The sequence below is a fragment of the Chrysemys picta genome, chromosome 17 (genome assembly GCF_011386835.1).
Source record: "Chrysemys picta bellii isolate R12L10 chromosome 17, ASM1138683v2, whole genome shotgun sequence".
Classification (NCBI taxonomy): Eukaryota; Metazoa; Chordata; order Testudines; family Emydidae; genus Chrysemys; species Chrysemys picta.
The window spans coordinates 12,035,347-12,060,126 of NC_088807.1; the positions used below are offsets into that span (position 1 = coordinate 12,035,347).

A 24,780-nucleotide genomic window follows, 5' to 3' on the forward strand; every position below is an offset into this window, starting at 1 on the left:
AGCTCTAAGGTTCACTAAAGTCTAAGGAACTTAAGTATAATCTTAAACTTTGCTGAAGAGGGATGGCCTTTGCTACATTGTGTCCTAGATGATCATATAATTTGGCATCAGGTTTCTGGTGTGAATATTTGCATTTACTCATTCAAAATTTGCTTTCCACCAATAGTCTGTCATCTTTGCTTACACTTTATCATTTCCACGAACATTGCTGATAGTAAATTAGTTCACTAGATACCTGATGAAAGTGAACACAAAATGGACAAAAGCACAGCCCTCCTTTATTCATTTTTTTATTCAAGTCAATATTTACTGAAAAATTATTGGTCCATTTGACCAGTCGTAGTTTTTACTCAGGTCATTTCATTGGCAACTTGCCTGGGTCAGGGGCTATGAAGTATCTGTTTTGGCCTTTAGGCCATCTTCAAAAATATCAAAATTGTACCATTCCCCCTTTCTCTCTCTCTCTTTCTCTCAGATTCTATATTAACTAATTAAACCCTTCCCTTTCTTCTATAGTGGTTCAAGTTTCGTGGCTCCTCGGAGTGAATTTAAAATTCCCATAACTATTAGATCTGATGTTTGATTTCAGAGAGAAGTTAAGGGGCTGGGGACACTGACAGGGCGTATTCCTAGGTATTGTTTATCATTGCCAGGATTGAAGAATGGGTACAATTTTCCTTTAAACTCTTGAGTGATGGACACAACAGGGCACATTAGCTCTACATTGTAGAATGAGATCATTCCCTCTTCCCAATCCAGAAAAATGCCAACCACTTGGCATTTTTTATCCTCAGATGTGATTGTGTCACTTTTCCAACTACAATGATATTGATCCTCAGACAGCCGCAAACTCCAGTATTCCTTCTCAGGAGGTTTCTCCATCTTCTCATTTTTCAGTTTCTCCCTTTCATTCTGCGTCAGCACCCCTAGCTCCCACTCTGGCTTGTCCCCCACCTCCACCTCCCAGTATTGTTTCTTTTCTAAAAATCCTTCATTTGCCACCACTATCAAATCCCTGCCGGCTTTCTTCTCTGCCGTGGAAACGACACTATTTTTATCCTTGAGTGAGAGTTTGGGATGTTTGCAGTCAGAATCCAGAGTGATGTTAACTGGAGGGAAGAATAAAAATGTTCATTTCATCAGTAACTAGAGACTTATTAACCCTTACTGAAATGAACAAACAAATATCAAAGCTGGTGAAGAAAATTAAAGACAAAGTAGAGAGACAAACAAAATATTAAATATCTCATCAAAATGCACCACAACTGCTCAGAACAAGAGCATATGTAATATATGTATTAATATACATAATAGCGAGGGCACATACACCCCTGGCTAGTTATAGCTTGAATTAACTAACACTCCTGGCCCAAATCATCTCCTCCTATGGTAAAAGCCATGGGCATGGAGTAAAGAAATCTCTGATTTCATAAGAACAGTTATAATGGTCAGACCAATGGTCCATCTAGCCCAGTATCATGTCTTCTGACAGTCGCCAATGCCAGATGCTTCAGAGGAAATGAACAGAACAGGGCAATTTTGAGTGATCCAGCCTCTGTCATCAAGTCCCAGCATCTGGCAGGTGGAGGTTTAGGGACACCCAGAGCATAAGGTTCCATCACTGACCATCTTGACTAATAGTCATTGATGAACCTATCTTCCATGAACTTACCTAGCTCTTTTTTGAACCTTGTTATAGTTTTGGCATTTACAACATCCTCTGGCAATGAGTTTCACGGATTGACTGTGCATTATGTATAAAGAAGTACTTCCTTTTGTTTCTTTTAAACCTGCTGCCTATTAATTTCATAGAGTGACCCCTGGTATTTGTCTTATGTGAAGGAGTAAATAACACTTCCTTATTCACTTTCTCCACAGCAGTCACAATTTTATAGACCTTTATTATAGCCCCTCTTAGTCTTCTCTTTTCCATGCTGAAAAATTCCAGTCTTTTTAATCTCTCCTCACATGGAAGTTATTCCATAGTCCTGATCAATTTTGTTGCCCTTCTCTGTACCTTTTCTAATTCTAATATATCTTTTTTGAGATGGGGTGACCAGAACTGCACATAGCATTCAAGGTGTGGGCATAGTAGGCATTTATATAGTGGCATTATGATATTTTCTGTCTTATTATCTATCCCTTTCCTAATGGTTCCTAACATTCTGTTCGCTTTTTTGACTGCCACTGCACATTGAGTGGATGTATTCAGAAACCAATCCATAATGAGTCCAAGATCTCTTTCTTGAATGATAACAGCTAATTTAGACCCCATCATTTTGTATGTATAGTTGGGACTATGTTTTCCATTGTGCATTACTTTGCATTTATAGACACTGAATTTCATCTGCCATTGCCCAGTCACCCAGTTTTGTGAGATTCCTTTGTAACTGTTTGCAAGCTGCTTTGGACTTAGCTGACTTGAGTAATTTTGTACTGTCTGCAAATTTTGCCATCTCACTCTTTACTCCTTTTCCCATATCATTTATGAATATGTTGAGCAGTACTGGTCCCAGTACATACACCAGTACATAAACAGGGGACACCACTATGTACCTTTCTCCATTCTGAAAAAATACCATTTATTCCTACCGTTTGTTTTCTGTCTTTTAAACAGTTACTGATCTATGAGAGGACCTTCTCTCTTATCCCATGAATGTCTACTTTGCTTAATAGCCTTTGGTGAGGGACCTTGTCAAAAGCTTTCTAAAAGTCCAAGATATTTGTCCATTCAAAAATGCCCGTTTATCAAACTCTGTATTTTCTGCAGGAATGTGGAATTCTGCAATTCTGAGGAAATTTTGTTTTTGAAAATAAAAAAAAGCTCATAAAGCACTTTCCATTTCAGCATTTTTATAATGGAATATTTTGATATTTGTCTTAAAATAATTTTCCCTTTCAAAATCTATTTCATTTTATAATGTAAATTTTAACATAAAATAAAAGCTTTTAAAATTCAAAATGAAAATGAAATATTTTATCAAAAGGACAGGTTTCAACTAACCCAAAACAATTAAAAAAATAAAATTTATTTCACAGAAGATTTTTAAATATGACTCTTTCTTCCATTACAGGACAAAACCAAATCTCTAAATGTCAGTATTTGCCATTAAAATGAAAATTAGGCTTCCTGCACAGTTCTAGTTATAAGATGTGAGAGAGATGGCAGTTTTTTGCATTATCCTTGAAAAATTATATTGCATTAAGTTTAAGTATTTTTGGAATCCATTGTATTATATGCAAAGATTATGTATTATTGTGGGCTGGGATTGCATGCAACCTCTACAGGGGGGAGAGTGAGGTGATCCCTGGGAAGAGTTATGAATTTCAGAGGTCTGTACTGAACAATGTGCCAGATAAGAATCGACTATTGGGACAAACAGGTTCAAGTAGTTTGCCTGGGGAATCTCTAGGGGAAGGTGAATGGAAATTCCCCATCTCTGGTTATGCAAAAATCTAGGTTTTTGAAGCTACAACCAGAGTCAGGGACTCTGTTATCTGTTCCCAGAGATTCAGGATCAAAGCCCACTACTGTATAAAGAAGATGGATGGATGAGCTAGTTCTTAATTAAGGTTGTTTTGAATTTGTAACCACAGGAAAACTCCTGTGCATTTTGAATGACTGATCACCAACCAAAGCCAGAGGCTGAAGTTGGGGTGACCTCTCGTAAGTTTATTAGCCTATTTGTAAGGTCTTTTTATTGTTTTAAATGTTGTCGCTGTAATGCTTTCACCCTAAGAATAAATGTGCTTGCTTAGAAAGAGCTGTGTGGTAACTTGTGTCTGTGAGCAATTACAGCTGTTCATAGACTCTAAGGAGAAAGCAAAGCACAGATGCTGGCCTATTCAGGCAATCTGGCTTGCTGGGAATAACACAGTGTAGGCAGGGAACTGTGCAATCTACAAAATCTCTGGTCAGGAGGGAGAGAGACATGGGTCTCTGCACAAGCATGTTGATGGCTGAGAAGCTGGGAGCCTAGAGCGCAGGGCCGGCTCCAGGCACCAGCTTACCAAGCAGGTGCTTGGGGCGGCCACTCCCGAGAAGGGCAGCATGTCCAGCTATTCAGCGGCAATTCGACGGAGGGTCCCTCACTCCTGCTCGGAGCTAAGGACCTCCCGCCGAATTGCCGCCACAGATCGCGATCGCGGCTTTTTTTTTTTTTTTTTTTTTTTTTTGCCTGCTTGGGGCGGCAAAAACCCTGGAGCCGGCCCTGCTAGAGCGGGTGTCCTCAAGGAACAACGGAGATGACATAAAAGTGCAGTGGCCTTGAACTGTGACATAAGGTACCTAGAGACAGGGGCTTGAAGTGAATGGGAGCCAAAACATGGAGGTCCCTATCCTGCTGCCATTACTCACCTGATCCATGGAGACCAATAGAGTTACCCACATGTGTAATGCCAGGAACACTGGGCCCTAAGAACTTTCTTCACAATGGCAATTCATAGTCATTTGCAATGGCAATGGAGTGTTAATGGGCCAGGGAAAGAGAGTGGGAGTGACTATAGCCCAGTAGTTAGGATCTAGGAGTCCCAAGTTAAAGTTCCCCATCTAATTGCTATTTAATTATTTATAAGATGTGGAATAGCTACTACAGGAGAGACTGAAGCCACAGCATTCCATAGCCTAGCAGGTATGGTGCCTTCCTCCACTAACATGGGGGACCCAAGCTTGCATCCACAATCCTCAACAAGCAAAGGATGCAACTGAACCTAGGTCTCCTACCTCCCTGCTGAGTGCCCTAACCACTAGGCTAAAGCCTACAAGAGAGGCACAAGGACCTCCCCCATCAGCCATTTTGTGACTCTAGTCCTCCTTTCCTTTGTTTTTGTCAGAATGCCTGCACATCTAAACAAAATTTTTCATGTTGAAATGAAACATTTTGGCTTTTTCAATGAAGTTGAAATTCTTCAGCTAACTTAACACAAATTCGCAAATAGTTTCAGTAGACTGGAAACTCCTTTTTTCAACTGTTAAACTATTTGTCCTAAAGTCTCACTCAACTACAGTCACCAATTCTTTTTTCAACAAATATTGTCCCTTTCTTCTGCAGCTAGGCGCCTAGTCAAATCCCAGTCACATTGTTCTTCAGGGCTCTTGAGCGGACATTCTTTATTCCTCCTTTCAGAACTCAGGGCACCAAAAATATTTAATCAAAATATTAAACTTCTGGGAGAAAATAACCTGGGTATAATTCCAGATTCAAGGCATTTTACCTGCATTGCTACGAACCCTCCTGAAGTCTACAACAAAAAAAGAGAATTCAGAATTTCAGCTATAGCATATGGCTTATTTTACATTGAAATAATACAAGCTGTGTAATATTAAACATGGTCTTTCAACTCACCCAGCTCAGCCATGGCTTTTTCTGAAATGGAAAAAGATTGTTACATCATGCTTCTTCATTATTCCCTTGTTAATTCTGTTCTGTAGGAAATCTTTACTCCCTACATGGAATTACTCAAGTAAAATGGACTCATGTGAGTAAGGGTCAGGTTCTAAGGCCCCAAACCTGCAAAAATCTATATTCATGCTTAATTTTAGACACCGTGAGTCCATTGTGTTAAATGGAACAACTCAATGTGTGTTCAAATTTAAGCATGTGTCTAAATCTTTGCAGGATTGGGTCTAAACATTTATCTTTTTGCCATATTAGCTGCAATCAAATATCTACTATGTTATGTTCAATGGCATCCTCATACAAACTAAACTATGCAAAAAAGGTGGCTAAACCTTGAAGTCCGTGCTGTATTTAAACAATGGGAATTTGCCTGAGTGAAAATAACGTAATAAGAGAGTAAGAGTCAGATTTGTAATGATATTAAGCACCTAAAGATGCAGCTAGGTACCTAGTTGGATTTTGAAAAGAGCTTAGGGGTCTAATTCCCTTTGGTTTCAATGAGAGTGAGGCACTTAGCATGATTTTCAGAAATGTCAAGGTGCCTATCTGCATCTTTACAGAGTAAATACTTTTTTTAAAATCTAGCCCTGGATTCCTTAGGATTTGACCGGCTGACTTGCATGCTTTAAAGTTCTCAGCTTTTTTGATGTATGAATATAGTGTTTTGTTTTGGTTGTTTTGCACTGCATTTCCTTCTTTATGGAAAAAGAGATAAAAAGAGCTATGTGGATTTTTTTCTAAAAGTGTTGCTATAGAACAGGTTTTGGGGAAGTTCTCTGGCCTATGTGATACAGGAGGTCAGACTAGATGACCACAATGATAGATTCCAAAGCCAAAAGGTATCTGTGAATACGGGGGGGAGGGAGGGGGGAAACAAACGTGAAAAAAAATGACGAAGTTGTGGGCTGGCCACCACCAATGGGCCAGTAGGCTGGGATGTCTCTGTTACCAGGAGGATGCTAGACTAAAGACTAGAGCTGCTTGAAACTATTCCAATGAAACACTTACCAAATTGCTCCTGTATTTCCTGAATTGCTACAAAGAAACAAAATTAAACTGTTAACCAAAAGACAAGAGGAGTCCGCAGATGAGAGCAACTAAACAGAGATTTTTAATATAATCAAAATACGTTCTGGAGATAGTTTCTGAGAGTGCAGAATGCATTGATCTGCAGGTAGTGACCAAAGTTTAACAGATATTTGGCTTTCACAAACATTTAGGCTATTTCTGTACTCATGGTAGTGAGTATATTCATTTCATGCCCAGCTAGAACAGGTATAAATAAATGTGTGGTCAGTGAGGCACTGTTTAGGCGAGTAAAGACACACCAGAACCTTAGGATATAGTCCTTACAGGGCTCTCCTCATGCCCAAGAAGTTCATCCCACGTCTGCACTGCTACTTTTAGCAGTGAAGTTGTAACACCGACAGACCCCGGTCATCACCAGATGGGATCGAACCTGGGACCTCTGCAGCTAAATGCATGAGCCTCTACTACATGAACTAAAAACCACATAGCTGTTAACTAAGGCTGTAGAACGAATAGCCTCATTAATCTCTCTCTCTAAGTGGTCTCCATGTCACTCGATGGGACAGAAGACCACACCAAGAAGGTGTGTGGGTTACATACTTCGCCTAGCTGAGGAAGTGTACCCCGAGCTTCAGAGACTTCCTAGTTGATATCCCAGATGAGCCCCTACTTGTAACACCGTCAGACCCCCGGTTGTCAGTAGGCAGGATCGAACCTGGGACCTCTGCAGCTAAATGCATGAGCCTCTAACGCATGAGGTAAAAACCATACAGCTGTTAGCTAAAGCTATAGAGCAAACTCATTAATCTCTCCCTCTCCCTCTCCATGGTCTCGGTGCCACTAAACGGGACAGAACACCACACCCAGGAGGTGTGTGGGTTAACAAGTGTCCCGCTGCCAGAGCCTTTCACTGCCATGTGTAGTTACACACTGCAGTGCAGACACAGCCTGCTTTTCATTGTGGTCTGTAGCTACACATACCCAACACATCACTGCCAGCATAGACAATGCCTTAGTTTTATGAAGGCCAGGAATTAAAACAGTGCAGTTGCAGCAATAATGTCACTCAAAACAAACAGCCACAACTGGATTTTCTGGTATTGTAGAGAAACAACATCACTGAATTACCTGTATTTAGATTAATGAAAACAATAAATCAAGAACGAACAAAGATAAAGTCTCCATGTGTGAAGTATAGCATGTTTCTTCTTTGTAACATGCTGAATTTTCCCCAAAATGCCCCCTATCCCTGTATATAAGACTCCTAGAAATGTCAAAACTCTAGCAGCTTCATAGATACAGTAAATTCATTACATTAATCCCCTTTATTTACAGTTAAGTTCTGGGGCAGAGGTTCTCTGGATTTTTGTCTGCCATGAGGGTGCCTATCAACAGGGCATTTAACTCTTCCTATAGTTGGTCATTTGCTGTCTGAGATTCACCTTCTAAAGAAACATTTTCACCTACACCATCTTCAAGCCTGAATCATCTTTCTCCCTAGTAGTGATATGGCCACCCCATTTGAAGTCAAGCCCTTTCTTTGTCTCATCCCCCTTCCTTGTCTTGTGGCAGCTGAACAATACATTTCTCTATTAGCTCCACTCTTGCCTTTTCCAGCTATGTCTCTGGTCCTAGTACATTTCTGAGAACATTTCTATTCCATTTTCTTTCTGTCCCATAATATCATACAGGTATAGGCAGAAAACCCTGGCAGACATGTAGAGCTTTATCCTTTTATCCTGTGCAGCTTTTCAGACGTTCTCTTTGTGATATCTGTGCTAAGTCAGATTTAGTTAGTAAGTGACATTTAGTAATGACCCTGCTCGAGATTGGTGCAAAGTGGTTTAGTTATTATTTGGTTCTTGAGAAGCAGAAAATAAAATCTTCAGGTTAAATTTTCATGTTTACTATGGGTTTCAGATATAGGTGGTAAAAAAGGTTTAAAAAAAAGTATCGATTTTTTCCTAATTTTTTCAAAATATATCTAAACTAAAATGAATTTTTTTTATTCTTGAAAATCTCAATTGATCTCACAGGATTGGTTGAAACCCCCTTCCTCCACCAAATAAATTCTTGATGAACATTTTCATCAGCATTTTTCTTCATAAAACCCACAACATTCTGAAAATTTTATCCCTCTCATATAATTATGTGTGTATAATAACCTTATTTTGTTAGTTTGTAGTGTTGCTGTAGCTGTTCTTATCCCAGAATATTAGAAAGACAAGCTGGGTGAGGTAATATCTTTTACTGGACCGACTTCTGTTGGTGAGACAAGCTTTTGAGCTTACACAGAGCTCTTGTCTCTTTCACCAACAGCAGAAGGTCCAAAAAAAGTTAGTTACCCATCTTGTATCTATTTTGTTAAAACAGCCAGCTCAAAACAATCATCCATGCCGAAGACTGAAAGAAATCTCTTGAGTTTTAAATATTAACTAGTAAGAGATGGAATTACCTTGTTGAGATTTTTGGTGTTCAGTCTCTGCAAAATAAAGAAACAGAAGAGGTAATCTCAAAATAATAGGCAGGGGTTAGATTTTCATTTGCCAGGCCCCACACTAAGAAATATGACACTGTGAACATTTTGTCTGAGATTTGCTCAGGTGCCTAAGGAATCTGGACATTCAATTTCTATTAAAATTAAATCAGGCATCCAAACACCACAAGCAACTTTGAAAGTCGCAGCTTTCAGATTCATAGCTTTAGTATATCCATAGTATATAGGCCTTTAAGCATGACAATCTCCCCATCTTTTTCTAACATTTGCAAACAATACACACATATGGGGTTTAGCAAGCTTTTGCAGAGAAAAATAAAATAAAATGTTCCCTTAGAAATAGTGTCCTGACAGTTCTCACAGTTTATTTGCTTATGGTTCCTCTAGCTACACAACCATAGTCACCACAAACTCCTTTATTCCATCCAGACACACACAGCATCCTCAAAACAGCTCAGACCTAGGTCCGTTTTGACTCATTTCCCAAACCCGTCATATCTGAATTCATCTAGGTCAAAAGAAGCCAGTGGAACTGCTCAGATCCATCATCTGCTTCCCTTTCCCAGTGCTATAGAGGGAAGATGCAGTCTCTGAAAACATGGGTTTCAGCCTTTTCTGTGTCCTCTCCCACTCTGTCCTCACTCCTATTATTAGCTAGTAGAGCTGGGTGGGAAATCCTGTGATAATTTTCAAGGTTTTAAAAACTTTCCCATTCTATTGGGTTGAAACCCTAGCCCTATCGAGATTTCACACGCACGCACACACATAGACTCACCCTGAGGTAGCCAATAGCATAGTGGTTAGGGTCCTCTGCTAGGATGCAACAAATGCAGCTTCTAGTCTATGTTCTGCCTACTTCATACCAGATGAGTGCCCTAACCACCAGTCTATTAACAGTGGGATCTCTCTGTGGTTTCGACCAGAAATTTCATCTTGGACCTGAAAAACTTCTCTCAACTAAAGCTTTGTCAAAACTGATCCAAACTTTTTATGGAAGTGTGTTTCAGTGAATCAGCATTTTCCAATGAAAACTCTTCACTGGAAAACTTCCAACCAGCTCTGTTAACAAGGGGCAATGAAAGAGTCCGAAGATGTAGAGAACTGGAACTGAAGCATTCAGTGATCTGGAGCCTGCAGGTTTGCTACAGAGGCAGCTGCTCCCATGATGAACTTCCTGTAGCTTGTCAGAGGGGATCCCAGACTTGAGGAACCCTGTCAGACTAGGATTTAGCTTCCAGGTTTAACAGTCTGGGGGAGAAGTAAGTGATGTTGGGGATGGAGAGGGGCATGGATAAGGCCTTTGGCAGTGGGCTGGGGTACTCAGGTGGTGAGCAAGGTTGAGTACAGTAAAACCCAGCATTGTTCCAGTGCCCTGCTGCACAGCCCAGTTCCCTGGCCCCAGTGGGCAGCTTGGTTTCTAATGGGACAGCCATTTTACTGAGTCACACACATTGTCTTTTTATATAACAAATGTCAGTGGAGGTTTTCAATGGGACTTTTACTTCTAAATCCTTTAGGTGGTTTTGAAAACCTCACCTATAATATGTATGGGACTTAAATGTCACAGGCAGGTTATTAGGCTTTAAATCACTATATAAATCCTACAATTTAAAGGGGAAAGGTGGCTGAGCTGGGTGAGAGCAGGATTAAACCTTTTAAATGAAAATCACCAAGCATGAGAAATTCAAACCCAGCTGGAATTTTGGGGGGAAGTTATTAATGCTTGAACAAAGGATTTCATTGGGATTTTCAAAGGCACTTAAGGAGTTAGGTGCCTAATTCCCATTTAAATGCAACAGGTGGTAGAGGTGAGATGTTCAAAAATGCCTATGGTCCAATGGGAGTTAGGAGCCTAAACGCCTTTGAGGATCTGGGCCTGAGCAATTTAGGGGTGCAACTCTCAAGGGAAGTCAGTGGGGCTTGTGCTCCTAACTCCCTTGGACCATCTTTGAAAATCCAAGGCTGAGTGCCCAACTCCCTTGAGCTCCTTTGAAAAAAACTTTGAATGGAACAACTGTCTCACTCTTAACTGTAGCCTCTGTACCATGACATTATAATAGTTGGACTTGGACTTGTTGACAGTTCTCCTGGCAAAGCATACACTTACCCAGAGGAGAAAATAATTAGTTGAGCTAAAATACACTCTTACCTAGTTCTTTTTTGAGAAGCCTTGTTTCTGAAAGAAAACATATTTCAGAATTACAGCGGGAAACCCACATTAATATACTCTAGTTCTGAGGCTTTTATCAGATTCCTCCAAGGTTTCTATTTAGAACAATGTAAATTAAATATTATGGATCTTTTATTTCCATCTGGACAGGCAGTGGTTGAATTTAATACCGTAAGTCAGATTTTCAGCTGATGTAAATCTGTATAGGTCCAGTGTTGCAGTAAATCAGCACAGCTCCACAATGGAGCTTCACCAGTTTATACTATTTGAGGATCTGATCCCTTAAGGGAAGGGAGACCTTTCTAACATTCAAAACCCTTTGTTCTTTTCCTCCTTGGCAGCTCAGTACTGACAACAATCCCAACTCCTGGTACTTGGACTAATGGATTTCACTTCCAAACCATGTAACATTCAGAAATTTTTATACAGTAGTTAGATATGATAGAAAAAATGGATGCCAAAGATAGATAGATAAAAAACAGAGACAGATGTCAGAGCTGGTCTCATGCCAGCAGGTCATATTGGCAAACAATTCACAAATATTAGGGGTCTGGTTCAATTTGACCATATTTAAAACCTTTCATATTTGTGACTAAGGGTATGTCTACACTACGAAATTAGGTCGAATTTATAGAAGCCGGTTTTATAGAAATCAGTTGTATGCAGCCGATTGTGTGTGTCCCCACATAAAATGCTCTAAGTGCATGAAGTCGGCGGACCGCGTCCACAGTACCGGGGCTAGCGTTGACTTCCAGAGCATTGCACTGTGGGTAGCTATCCCACAGTTCCCGCAGTCTGCGCTGCCCATTGGAATTCTGGGTTGAGATCCCAATGCCTCAATGATGATGCAAAACAGTGTCGCGGGGGGTTCTGGGTACACGTCGTCAGGCACCTCCCCCTCCGTCAGAGCAACGGCAGACAATCGATTCGCGCCTTTTTACCTGGGTTACTTGTGCAGACAAGATACCATGCCAAGCATGGAGCCCGCTCAGCTCAGCTCACCGTCACCATATATCTTCTGGGTGCCGGCAAACGTGGTACTGCATTGCTACACAGCAGTAGCTAATTGCCTTTTGGCAGTAGATGGTGCAGTATGACTGGTAGCCGTCATCGGCTATCTGGGTGCTGGCAGACGTGGGGCTGCATTGCACACAACAGCAGCCCCTTGCCTTTTGGTAGAAGATGGTATATTACGACTGGTATCCGTCGTCATCGTACTGCAGTGGCTATCAATCATGGGCACCTGGGCAGTCTCGATGATGATGGCTATCAGTCATAGTATGCTATTTTCTGCCAAGCGCCCAGTATTTTCTGCCAAGCACCCAGAAGATGCTGAGGGCTATCAGTCATGATGCACTGTCGTCTGCCAGTTTAAGATGTAAAAAATAGATTTGTTCAGTATTCATTTGCTTCTCCCTCCCTCCGTGAAATCAACGGCCTGCTAAACCCAGGGTTTTGAGTTTAATCTTGGGGGGCGGGGGGGAGCATTCTGTGTGACAGTTGTTTGTGTTTCTCCCTGATGCACAGCCACCTTTCTTGATTTTAATTCCCTGTACGCCATGTCATCACTAGGCCCTCCCTCCCTCCTTCCCCTGGTCCGTCAGATACTAGTTTCGCGCCTTTTTTCAGACCAGACGCCATAGCACTGGGATCATGGAGCCTGCTCAGATCACAGCAGCAATTATGAGTACTATGAACACCATGCACATTGTCCTGGAGTATATGCAGAGCCAGGACATGCCAAAGCGAAACCTGGACCAGCCGAGGAGGCGATTGCAGCACGGCGAAGAGAGTGATGAGGAAATTGACATGGACATAGACCTCTCACAAGGCACAGGCCCCAGCAATGTGGAAATCATGGTGTTACTGGGGCAGGTTCATGCCATGGAACGCCGATTCTGGGCACGGGAAACAGGCACAGACTGGTGGGACCGCGTCATACTGCAGGTGTGGGACGATTCCCAGTGGCTGCGAAATTTTCGCATGCGTAAGGGCACTTTCATGGAACTTTGTGACTTGCTTTCCCCTGCCCTGAAGCACCAGAATACCAGCATGAGAGCAGCCCTCACAGTTGAGAAGCGAGTGGCGATAGCCCTGTGGAAGCTTGCAACGCCAGACAGCTACCGGTCAGTCGGGAATCAATTTGGAGTGGGCAAATCTACTGTGGGGGCTGCTGTGATCTAAGTTGCCAGGGCAATGAAAGACCTGGTGATATCAAGGATAGTGACTCTGGGAAACGTGCAGGCCATAGTGGATGGCTTTGCTGCAATGGGATTCCCAAACTGTGGTGGGGCCATAGATGGAACCCATATCCCTATCTTGGCACCGGAGCACCAAGCCACCGAGTACATAAACCGCAAGGGGTACTTTTCAATGCTGCTGCAAGCCCTGGTGGATCACAAGGGATGTTTCACCAACATCAACGTGGGATGGCCGGGAAAGGTACATGATGCTCGCGTCTTCAGGCACTCTGATATGTTTTGAAAGCTGGAGGAAAGGACTTTCTTCCCGGACCAGAAAGTAACCGTTGGGGATGTTGAAATGCCTATCGTGATCCTTGGGGACCCAGCCTACCCCTTAATGCCATGGCTCATGAAGCCGTACACAGGCAGCCTGGACAGGAGTCAGGACCTGTTCAACTACAGGCTGAGCAAGTGCCAAATGGTGGTGGAATGTGCATTTGGACGTTTAAAAGCGCGCTGGCGCAGCTTACTGACTTGCTTAGACCTCAGTGAAAAGAATATCCCCATTGTTATTGCTGCTTGCTGTGCGCTCCACAATATCTGTGAGAGTAAGGGGGAGACATTTATGGCGGGGTGGGAGGTTGAGGCAAATCGCCTGGCCACTGATTACGCGCAGCCAGACACCAGGGCGGTTAGAGGAGCACAGCGGGGTGCGGTGCGTATCAAAGAAGCTTTGAAAACGAGTTTTGTGACTGGCCAGGCTACGGTGTGAAACTTCTGTTTGTTTCTCCTTGATGAACCCTCAGCCCCCCCGCCCCACCCGGTTCACTCTACTTCCCTGTAAACCAACCACCCCACCCTCCCCTCCCCACTTCGAGCACCGCTTGCAGAGGCAATAAAGTCATTGTTACTTCACATTCATGCATTCTTTATTAATTCATCACACAACTAGGGGGATAATTGCCAAGGTAGCCCGGGATGGGTGGGGGAGGAGGGAAGGAAAAGGACACACTGCATTTTAAAACTTTAACTCTTATTGAAGGCCAGCCTTCTGATGCTCGGGCAATCATCTGGGGTGGAGTGACTGGGTGGCCGGAGGGCCCCCCCCCCCACCGTGTTCTTGGGCGTCTGGGTGAGGAGGCTATGGAACTTGGGGATGAGGGCTGTTGGTTACACAGGGGCTCTAACGGCGGTCTCTGCTCCTGCTGCCTTTCCTGCAGCTCAACCATACGCCGGAGCATATCAGTTTGATGCTCCAGCAGCCGGAGCATATCAGTTTGATGCTCCAGCAGCCGGAGCATATCAGTTTGATGCTCCAGCAGCCGGAGCATATCAGTTTGATGCTCCAGCAGCCGGAGCATCGACTCTTGCCTTCTGTCTGCAAGCTGACGCCACCTATCATCTTCAGCCCACAACTTGCTCTGTTCATCCCGCGATTCAGCCCGCCACCTCTCCTCTTGTTCATATTGTGCTTTTCTGTAGTCTAACATTGACTGCCTTCACGCATTCTGCTGTGCTCTATCAGCGTGGGAGGACATCTGGAGCTCCATGAACATATCGTCCCACGTCCTCTGTTTTCTCTTTCTAATGTTCACTAGCCTCTGTGAAGGAGAAACATTTGCAGCTGGTGGAGGAGAAGGGAGAGATGGTTAAAAAAGACATTTTAGAGAACAATGGGTACACTCTTTCACGTTAAATTTTGCTGTTCACATTACACAGCACATGTGCTTTCGTTACAAGGTCGCATTTTTCCTCTTATAGTGAGGGCCTGCCGGTTTGGTGTGAGAGATCACTCACACAGTGCCAGGCAACAGATTTCGGCTTGCAGGCAACCATGGTAAGCCACAGTTTTTTGGCTTTTTTAACCTTCTTAACATGTGGAAATGGTTTCAAACAGCAGCGCCCTCATTTCCCATATCAAGCATGAATTGGGTTGGCCATTTAAAATGGGTTTGCAATGTAAAAGGAGAGGCTGCGGTTTCCGGGTTAACATGCAGCACAAACCCAACTAACCCTCTTCCCCCCCCCCCCCCCAATTCTGTGGGATGATCACTTCACCCCTCCCCCCACCACGTGGATAACAGCAGTGAACATTTCTGTTCAGCAGAGCAGGAATGGGCACCTCTGAATGTCCCCTTAATAAAAATCGCCCCATTTCAACCAGGTGACCGTGAATGATATCACTCTCCTGAGGATAACAAAGAGCGATAAGGAATGGATGTTGTCTGCATGCCAGCAAACACTGGGACCATATGCTACAATGCTTTGTTATGCAATGATTCCAGACTACGTGCTACTGGCCTGGCGTGGTAAAGTGTCCTACCATGGCGGATGGGATAAGGCAGCCCTCCCCAGAAACCTTTTGCAAAGGCTTTGGGAGTACATGAAGGAGAGCTTTCTGGAGATGTCCCTGGAGGATTTCCGCTCCATCCCCATACACGTTAACAGACTTTTCCAGTAGCTGTACTGGCCGCGATTGCCAGGGCAAATTAATCATTAATCATTAAACACGCTTGCTTTTAAACCATGTGTAATATTTACAAAGGTACACTCACCAGAGGTCCCCTGTGTGCCCTCAGGATCTTGGGTGAGTTCGGGGGTTACTGGTTCCAGGTCCAGGGTGATAAACATATCCTGGCTGTTGGGGAAACCGGTTTCTCCGCTTCCTTGCTGCTGTGAGCTATCTACATTACCTCCATCCTCATCTTCCTCGTACCCCGAACCGGCTTCCCTGTGTGTTTCTCCAGTGAGGGAGTCATAGCACATGGTTGGGGTAGTGGTGGCTGCACCCCCTAGAATGGCATGCAGCTCCGTGTAAAAGCGGCAAGTTTGCGGCTCTGCCCCAGACCTTCCATTTGCTTCTCTGGCTTTGTGGTAGGCTTGCCGTAGCTCCTTAATTTTCATGCGGCACTGCTGTGCGTCCCTGTTATTGTCTGTGTCCTTCATGGCCTTGGAGACCTTTTCTAATATTTTGCCATTTCGTTTACTGCTTCGGAGTTCAGCTAGCACTGATTCATCTCCCCATATGGCGAGCAGATCCCGTACCTCCCGTTCGGTCCATGATGGAGCTCTTTTGCGAACCTGGGACTCCATCACGGTTACCTGTGCTGATGAGCTCTGCATGGTCACCTGTGCTCTCCACGCTGAGCAAACAGGAAATGAAATTCAAACGTTCGCGGGCCTTTTCCTGTCTACCTGGTCAGTGCATCTGAGTTGAGAGTGCTGTCCAGAGCGGTCACAATGAAGCACTGTGGGATAGCTCCCGGAGGCCAATAACGTCGAATTCCGTCCACACTACCCCAATTCCGACCCGCTAAGGCCAATTTTATCGCTAATCCCCTCGTCAGAGGTGGAGTAAAGAAACCGGTTTAAAGGGCCCTTTAAGTCGAAAGAAAGGGCTTCATTGTGTGAATGTGTCCAGGCTTAATTCGATTTAACGCTGCTAAAGTCGACCTAAACTCGTAGTGTAGACCAGGCCTAAGAAAAGCTTCAGAGGTGGCCAGCACCATTAAATAAACTATATGAATTCAGCATCAAACATGTATTTTAACCAATCAAGCTTTTTAGAACACTTTACTTATCAAGTCTGCAAATACAAACAAAACAGTGTGACTTGAGTGGACACAGCTGAAATACTGTATGCCAGACATTCAATGCTAGGTAGGGGACTTTCATAGACTGCCAATTCTTCACTGGGTATATCTGGCAACTGTTTTCACATACAATAGAGCCTCAGTTTTACAACCACCAATTTTATGAATGACTAGTTATACAAAGTTATACTAATTAAATGCAAAGTGCTCCACTTTAGGAAGGAAAAAATCAGTTTCACACATACAGAATGGGAAGAGACTGTCTAGGAAGGAGTACGGCAGAAAGGGATCTGGGGGTTATAGTGGACCACAAGCTAAATATGAGTCAACAGTGTGATGCTGTTGCAAAAAAAGCAAACATGATTCTGGGATGTATTAACAGGTGTGTTGTGAGCAAGACACGAGAAGTCATTCTTCCACTCTACTCTGCTCTGGTTAGGCCTCAGCTGGAGTATTGTGTCCAGTTCTGGGCACCGCATTTCAAAAAAGATGTGGAGAAATTGGAAAGGATCCAGAGAAGAGCAACAAGAATGATTAAAGGTCTTGAGAACATGACCTATGAAGGAAGGCTGAAAGAACTGGGTTTGTTTAGTTTGGAAAAGAGAAGACTGAGAGGGGACATGATAGCAGTTTTCAGATATTTAAAAGGGTGTCAAAAGGAGGAGGGAGAAAACTTGTTCACCTTAGCCTCTAAGGATAGAACAAGAAGCAATGGGTTTAAACTGCAGCAAGGGAGGTCTAGGTTGGACATTAGGAAAAAGTTCCTAACTGTCGGGGTGGTTAAACACTAGAATAAATTGCCTAGGGAGGTTGTGGAATCTCCATCTCTGGAGATATTTAAGAGTAGGTTAGATAAATGTCTATCAGGGATGGTCTAGACAGTATTTGGTCCTGCCATGCGGGCAGGGGACTGGACTCGATGACCTCTCGAGGTCCCTTCCAGTCCTAGAATCTATGAATCTATGAAAAAAAACCATTTTTCCTGATGGAGAAAAAAAAAAAAAAAAATCACATAACAAAAGTGATGTCAATGAGGAACAAATAGACTTTCCTTCATATCCTGATGCTTATGTGCCCTGGAAATTTCTTTCCAGTGGTGTGAAGGTCAAATAGAAAGCATTGAAGTACGCCATACTGCAACTTATGCACTGGACCTACTGTCATTTTGACATGTTCCATTTTATTAACTTTTTGATTTTATGAACTCTTCAATCCCCCATTAGTTTGTAAAACGGGGTTTTGCTTTATCAAGTATATTCTCAAAAATCAGAACCGGTTGATGAGATCAAGATTCCTTGATTTTAGCATTTGTCAAATACTATTTTTTAGCCAGATCTGATAGATGTACAGAAATATTATTGAAAGGATACATAACATATGTTATAGTTACCGTCTTCGATGGCTTTCTTGTCATTTACTGCATACAGAGAGAAATATATTACAAACCCAGAGATAATGATTAGTGCATTAACAGCTAGTTTCAAAAGGTATATAAATATAACATTAAAACAATGTTAAAAGAAAGTTCGGGTTGCAAAATCAAGCACTCAGAACTTAGGAAATTCTGGAATTAAGGCTGCTGGAACAACCTTAATTCAACCTCCTTTGTGCATATGACCTATGAGGAAAGGTTGAAAGAATGGGATGTGTTTAGAGAAGAGAAGGCTGTCAGGGGACATGAGAACAGTCTGTAAAAGGTTGTTATAAAGCGAATGGTGATCAATTGTTGTCCATATCCACTGAGGGTAGAACAGGAATAATCGGCTTAGTTTTCAGAAAGGGAGATTTAGTCAGATATTAGGAATGACTTTCTAACTCTCATGATAGTTCAGCACTGGAACATGTCACCAAGGGAGGTTGTGGGACAGGTTAGACAAACACTTGTCAGGGATGGTTTAAGTAAACTTGATCCTGTCTCAGTATGGGGGGTTGGAATAGATGATCTCTCAAAATCCTTTCCAGGCCTACATTTCTACAATTCTATGCATTATGATACGTTTTGAGGACAACATATAATTTTTGTTTAGTCAGAAAAAAAAGTTTGGACAGAAAAAGTTTGACCAACCCTAATGTGTACGACTTCATACTAGAGAGTGTGTCCCATGGAAATCTCTCTTCCCATTCATGGTAGCACAGACTGCATCTCCCATAAACGGTCAAATAATACTCCTGTGGCAACTTCAGGATTGGAAAGTACTATTAGGGAGGTGTTTCATGTGTTTTTACCTGTCTTTTAATAGAGTTTAGCAGCTAGGAACAAGCAGGAGAGTCAGCTAGCCTGTACTCTGTGGACCATCAACAAGTGCCCTGCAACATTAGCAGAATCCAGTTTTGGAACTGATGCTAGAAGTTATTTTAAGACAAATGTTAAACTTTCAGGGCCCACCACTGCAAGCTGAGAATAATCAACAACATAAAAAACGGGTGTAAGAGGAGAATCAACCCCAGGGTTTCTACTGTGCAATTAACTAGTAGTGCTTAATATTTACACAAGACTTGGAGATGACTAAATATTATATTTATTGGGACTTACCAGCCAGAGCAGTTGTTTCATTATTTTCTGAAAAAGTAATTAAATAAATAAAATGATGATTTTTTAAAAAGGAGACAATTTAACTTCATATTATGGCTCTGTGTGCTTCACAGGGGTCGTATTTGATAAACCACACAGGACTGGAAATGTGTGATTTCTCAAGTAACCATCACACAAGTCAGAGCTGATCCACACTAACAATTAAAACTAGTGCTCAAGAAAAATGGGCAACTCACGACTCCCCGAAGGCACTGATGAATGCAGTAGCTGTTTGGTAAGCTAGGTGAAATCAGTGTTTCCACTCAGCCCATTTCCTAGTGCACAAAGCTCTGTTCAATGTCACAAGTTATGAAGGATGGTCGGGATTTACGATATAGTAACAGGTAATACATATGTTGTAGTTGTTTTTTCCTTTCTTACATGTTGTTTGACATCTATGTGCCATAAGACTGTCTGGTCTCATGTATTATCATTGTCTAAGTGTAATAAAAATAAAGTAAAAAACCCAGCATAGTGGTCAAAGTTCTCTATCATTTTGAGATGCTATGAGCCTGGTGATAGAGAGGCTAATCATGCAGAACTCTTACAATTGTTACTACATGAAGGGTTAGATTCACAAAGGGACTTAGGCACTAACTGCCACTTTAGGCACCTAAAACCCAGAATCAGGCTCCAGTGGGATTCACTAAACCCCTGCTCAGCTGTCCCCAAACCCTGTTGGCACCTAAACTCACTCGGCGCCTAAATTTTTGATGTCAAACTTCCCTCAGCACCAGGGAAAGATAGACATTCCTCTGCCTACCTCACATGCAGGACCCAATCTGGTAAGCATGTTCAGAGCTCGCCTATTGGATCAGGCCCTCTCACCTGGGATATGGGAGACCCCTTACTAAAGCCCGGCCCTGCCCTTCGCGCCTCCACATCCGGGGGGAATGGGATTTAAACAGGGTTCTGCTACCTCTCAAGTGAATGCCCTAACCAGTAGGCTATGGGAAATCCTGAGATGGGGCACACTCAATCTTTCCCACTGAAGCTGCTCCACTTTGGATAAATAATAATAAAAAAGTCATTGGAGTGGGGGGAACTCATCCTGGGGTCTCCCATCACTCCAGTGAGTATGCGCTGCCACCAGGCTACAGAGTCATTCTCATGTTTGCTTTATCTCTCTGGCCCAATGATTCTTTCATTTTTTAGTCTACAGTGCAAGAGCTTCAACAGGAAAGACTGAGAAAGGCTCACATCACAATATTCTATAGCTCAGTAGTTACGGCATTTACTGGAGAGGTGGCAAATCCCTTATTCCCCATCTGGTGTCGGGGGGACTTAAACCAGGGCTCTCCAACATCCCACATGAGTACCATAGCCACTGGGCTAAAAGTTACAATGGAGCTCCTCCCTCCAGCTTATTGCTAACATAGCAGAGGCACATGACAGCTAGAAAGAGTTTGGAGCTGAGAATGATAAGCAGAGATAGGTGCCTCCCTTGAAGCCTGTATTTAGACATTTATCTCCAAGTGAAGGGCAGGGCTCAGCACACACCCCTTGGCATGGCACAACCCACCGGCTGATTTAGGTGAAGATATGTGCAGAGGGCTGGCTTGTGTGAATCCCATTCTGAGGTGCCTACCTCTCTCCATTCACTATACAGGGAGCCTGGGCACCTCACACATGCTTTGTTAATACCATTGATTATCCAAGCACCTGAAAGTTAGAGGTTGCGAGCGTCCCCTCGCCTGTTTCTTTGTGAATCTAGCCCGAACAGCCTCACTGAGCAATTTTGGATGGTTTGCATGGAGCACAGGCTGTACATGGGAATGAGGCACATCTTCTATCCAAGTTCTTTCATATCACAATGTTTAGACTCTTTAGTGTTTTCTGAAATAACACCAATAGGAAAACTTACTTTTCAGCTTATAAATCGCAGCGCTAACCAGGGCTATACTAATCAGCAATATCACAATGAAGGCCGTCATCCATGGGGAGGTGGCAGGGAAGAAAACATCTGCAAAACAGTTCATAGTGTCCATTATTCTTTCATGTCATTCAGTTTTCCTTTCAAAAATGACAAAACTAAATTAAATCTTCATGAGAAGCAGGTGAGATATGAGTCGACAGTGTGCCCTTATTGCCAAGAAGGCTTGTTGCCAAGAAGGCTAATGGCATTTTGGGCTGTATAAGTAGGGGCATTGCCAGCAGATCGAGGGACGTGCTCATTCCCCTCTATTCGACATTGGTGAGGCCTCATCTGGAGTACTGTGTCCAGTTTTGGGTCCTGCACTACAAGAAGGATGTGGAAAAATTGGAAAGAGTCTAGCAGAGGGCAACAAAAATGATTAGGGAGCTGGAGCACATGAGTTATGAGGAGAGGCTGAGGAAACTGAGATTGTTTAGTCTGCAGAAGAGAAGAACGAGGGAGGATTTGATAGCTGCTTTCAACTACCTGAAAGGGGGATGGATCTAGACTGTTCTCAGTGGTACCAGATGACAGAACAAGGAGTAATGGTCTCAAGTTGCAGTGGGGGAGGTTTAGGTTGGATATTAGGAAAAACTTTTTCACTAGGAGAGTGGTGAAGCTCTGGAATGGGTTACCTAGAGATGTGGTGGAATCTCCATCCTTAGAGGTTTTTAAGGTCAGGCTTTACAAAGCCTTGGCTGGGATGATTTAGTTGGGGTTGGTCCTGCTTTGAGCAGGGGGTTGGACTAGATGACCTCCTGAGGTCCCTTCCAACCCTGATATTCTATGATTCTAGGAGATCTGAACTCTCTCTAGGACATATTGAAGGCACTGTCTTATGCATGAAGGGGTGGATTTTCATTGAAAGGCTATACAGTTTCCCCGTGATATTGTGAATAGTTGCTATAGGTCCCAGACCCATTCCTCCTGAGAGTAAGAAACACATACATCAATGTATTATCCGGGTAGATTCATGCATTCCAGAGAAACAGAGGGTGCCTTAATGAAGGCCTCCAATAACATCAAGAGATAAGTTATAAACACTCAAGGTGGGACCTTCAAAAGCACTCAGTATTGGCCTAACTCTGTCCCAGTTGAAGTCACTGGTAGAACTCCCATTGATCTGAATGGGAGGAGAGTTATATCAGTACTGAGCTTGTTCTTGAAAAAAAAACATCTCCAAGGCCTTAACCATCAGCCATGGAAGGCAATGAAAGTCTTTCCATTGACTTCAGTGTGCAATGGATTTGGTCTTTAGGATGAGATTTTCAAATGTGTCCAAGAAATTTAGGAGCACTGCTCCCTTTGAAAGTACATGCTTTGCTCCTAACACCCGGAGGCACGTTTGAAAATCCCATGATGAGATATTATGCTGATGGTCAAGAGAGAGATTAGACCACTCTCTCTGGAACATTCCCACACCAGCATCAACATCCTGGACACAACAATCAGCTTCAACAATGGAACCCTACAGACAACTATATACAAGAAACACATGGATCACAACACTTACCTCGACAGATTCAGTAAACACCCCAAACACACAAAGAAATCTGCTATTTACAGCCAGACATTCAGATAGCACAGAATATGTTCTGAGGAGAAAGCCTGAGGTACACACCTTAACACACTTAAATCTGCCTTCACTAAACAAGGACACTCCACTAGAGAAGTACATCACCTCATGGAACAGGCCACCCAAATACCCTGAGAGAACCTGGTTTGATATGGAAAAAACCCTTTGACCACACCCACTGTCACCTACCAGCCCACACTGGAATCCATATGGGATATCTTTAAATAGTTACAACCCATACTCAATGGGAACATCATCCTGAATGAAATCTTTCCTGAATCCTCACTTTTGGCCTTGAAACAAACCTCCCAATCTCACCAAGTTCATCAACAGAAGCAAGCTCCCCACAGACCTGGACACCAACTTAAAGCGGTACCAGATCCTGCGAAAACAACAGATGAAAACTTGCAGACATATCGCCACTGCTAGATGATCACTATCCATCACAACACACCTTTCAAGATCCTTGGGTCCCACACATGCCTTTATGGTGTACCTCATCCAGTGCACTAAATGCCCCAATAACAACTATGTAGGTGAAATGAGACAATCACCATGCTCTCAAAGAACTCACTCAGAAAAAAATCATAAAAGACGAGAACACCATATCACCCATGGGCAAACACTTTTCACAAAACAATCACTCCATATCGGACCTCTCAGTCCTCATCCTCAGGGGAAACCTGCACAACACTTGCAAAAGACAAGCCTGGGAGTTTAAATTCATAACTTTGCTAAACTCTACAAATCATGGACTCAATAAAGACTCTGTTGTAATAAGCCATAAATCCAATCTGTAACCCACTAACCCTCTTTCATCCTATGACTACAGAGGTGCAAACTACCCATGTTACCTTGAATGATCTCTTGCAACATGTGTTAACTCCATTTGCTAAACAATCTGTTCAACATTGTTTTTAGCTGAGACGCTCTGAGTACCTTTTGGACCTCTGTGTAAGCTCCAAATATTTTCTTTTTTACCAACAGAAGTTGGTCCCATAAAAGTTATTACCTTGCCCACCTGGTCTCAGAGAGAGAGAGAGATGGCATTTTCCATCAGTCTGTTAAATAGTGAAATTGTCAAAAGACACTGCTGCTCACTGGTGGAGTTAATTTCTACCAAGCAACTCCACACATAGGATGAGTTATTGTTAGATTTATTAATAATAATACTTCAAAGAATTTCACTTTTTACCTATAGATACTTGTAAGTAGTGGTTCTGTGTTTAAAAAAAAAAAAAAAAAAAAAAAAAAAGGAAAAGATCAATGAAGATGATTTCTGGGGGAGTTGGGAATTGTGTTCATCTAAAAGATTTGCAATCATTTTGAGACAAGCTGTGTTTTTTCCTCCTGGGAGACACTGATAGAATTTCTCATTTACCTGCAATTACAACTGTAGATTTGTTTGAGGTCTTTAGCACGTTATTAATTATGTTGCAGGAGATGGCATTGTCAGATCCGGATTTCAGAAGGATCGAACTTTTGGCACCAGCCTCATCTGTGTCGGAGGTTGGGGTGATTGGACTTCCAGTAAGATTGTGTCCTTTACTGTCTGTCCACAACAATTGCACATCAGAAAACTCCTTTTCAGAAAAACAGGTGACTCTGATCCCATTGTCCTCATAATTGTTCAGGACAATCAATGGTTGATGGCTGTTACCTATAAAGATAAGAGACACATAATTTGTTATGGGGTCTGTGCACTTCCCGTGGTTTGTCTATGTCCCTCTCTGCAGCTACAGTTTGTGAAGAAGTTTTGGAATTACGTGGTCCTGACTAGGCTGCATAGTCATGATTCCAACCTAGATTCAATTGTGGGCCTTTTGATATGCACCTCTACCCCTAA

At 42.7% G+C, this 24,780-nt stretch overlaps 2 protein-coding genes across 2 annotated transcripts in view; both read right to left on the bottom strand.

The window, feature by feature from the left end:
• Nucleotides 1–274: 274 nt before the first annotated feature.
• LOC112060586 (butyrophilin subfamily 2 member A2-like) overlaps nt 275–24,780 on the bottom strand; it is a 30,998-nt gene continuing 6,492 nt past the window's right edge. The window contains exons 3-12 of the mRNA XM_042848038.2: nt 24,316–24,594; nt 21,308–21,406; nt 19,405–19,431; nt 18,262–18,288; nt 11,075–11,101; nt 8,884–8,910; nt 6,408–6,434; nt 5,346–5,366; nt 5,215–5,241; nt 275–1,109 (exon numbers count right to left, since the gene is read on the bottom strand). Coding sequence (XP_042703972.2) covers nt 586–1,109; nt 5,215–5,241; nt 5,346–5,366; nt 6,408–6,434; nt 8,884–8,910; nt 11,075–11,101; nt 18,262–18,288; nt 19,405–19,431; nt 21,308–21,406; nt 24,316–24,594 — 1,085 coding nt within the window. The 3' untranslated portion in view covers nt 275–585. The remainder of the gene's footprint in view (nt 1,110–5,214; nt 5,242–5,345; nt 5,367–6,407; nt 6,435–8,883; nt 8,911–11,074; nt 11,102–18,261; nt 18,289–19,404; nt 19,432–21,307; nt 21,407–24,315; nt 24,595–24,780) is intronic.
• LOC135976329 (myb/SANT-like DNA-binding domain-containing protein 2) lies at nt 13,818–18,211 on the bottom strand. Its single transcript, XM_065571463.1, has 2 exons — nt 15,834–18,211; nt 13,818–14,902 (listed from the first exon to the last, which is right to left on the bottom strand). Exons 1-2 carry the CDS (start codon nt 16,399–16,401, stop codon nt 14,778–14,780), a joined length of 693 nt encoding a protein of 230 aa, XP_065427535.1. The 5' UTR covers nt 16,402–18,211; the 3' UTR covers nt 13,818–14,777.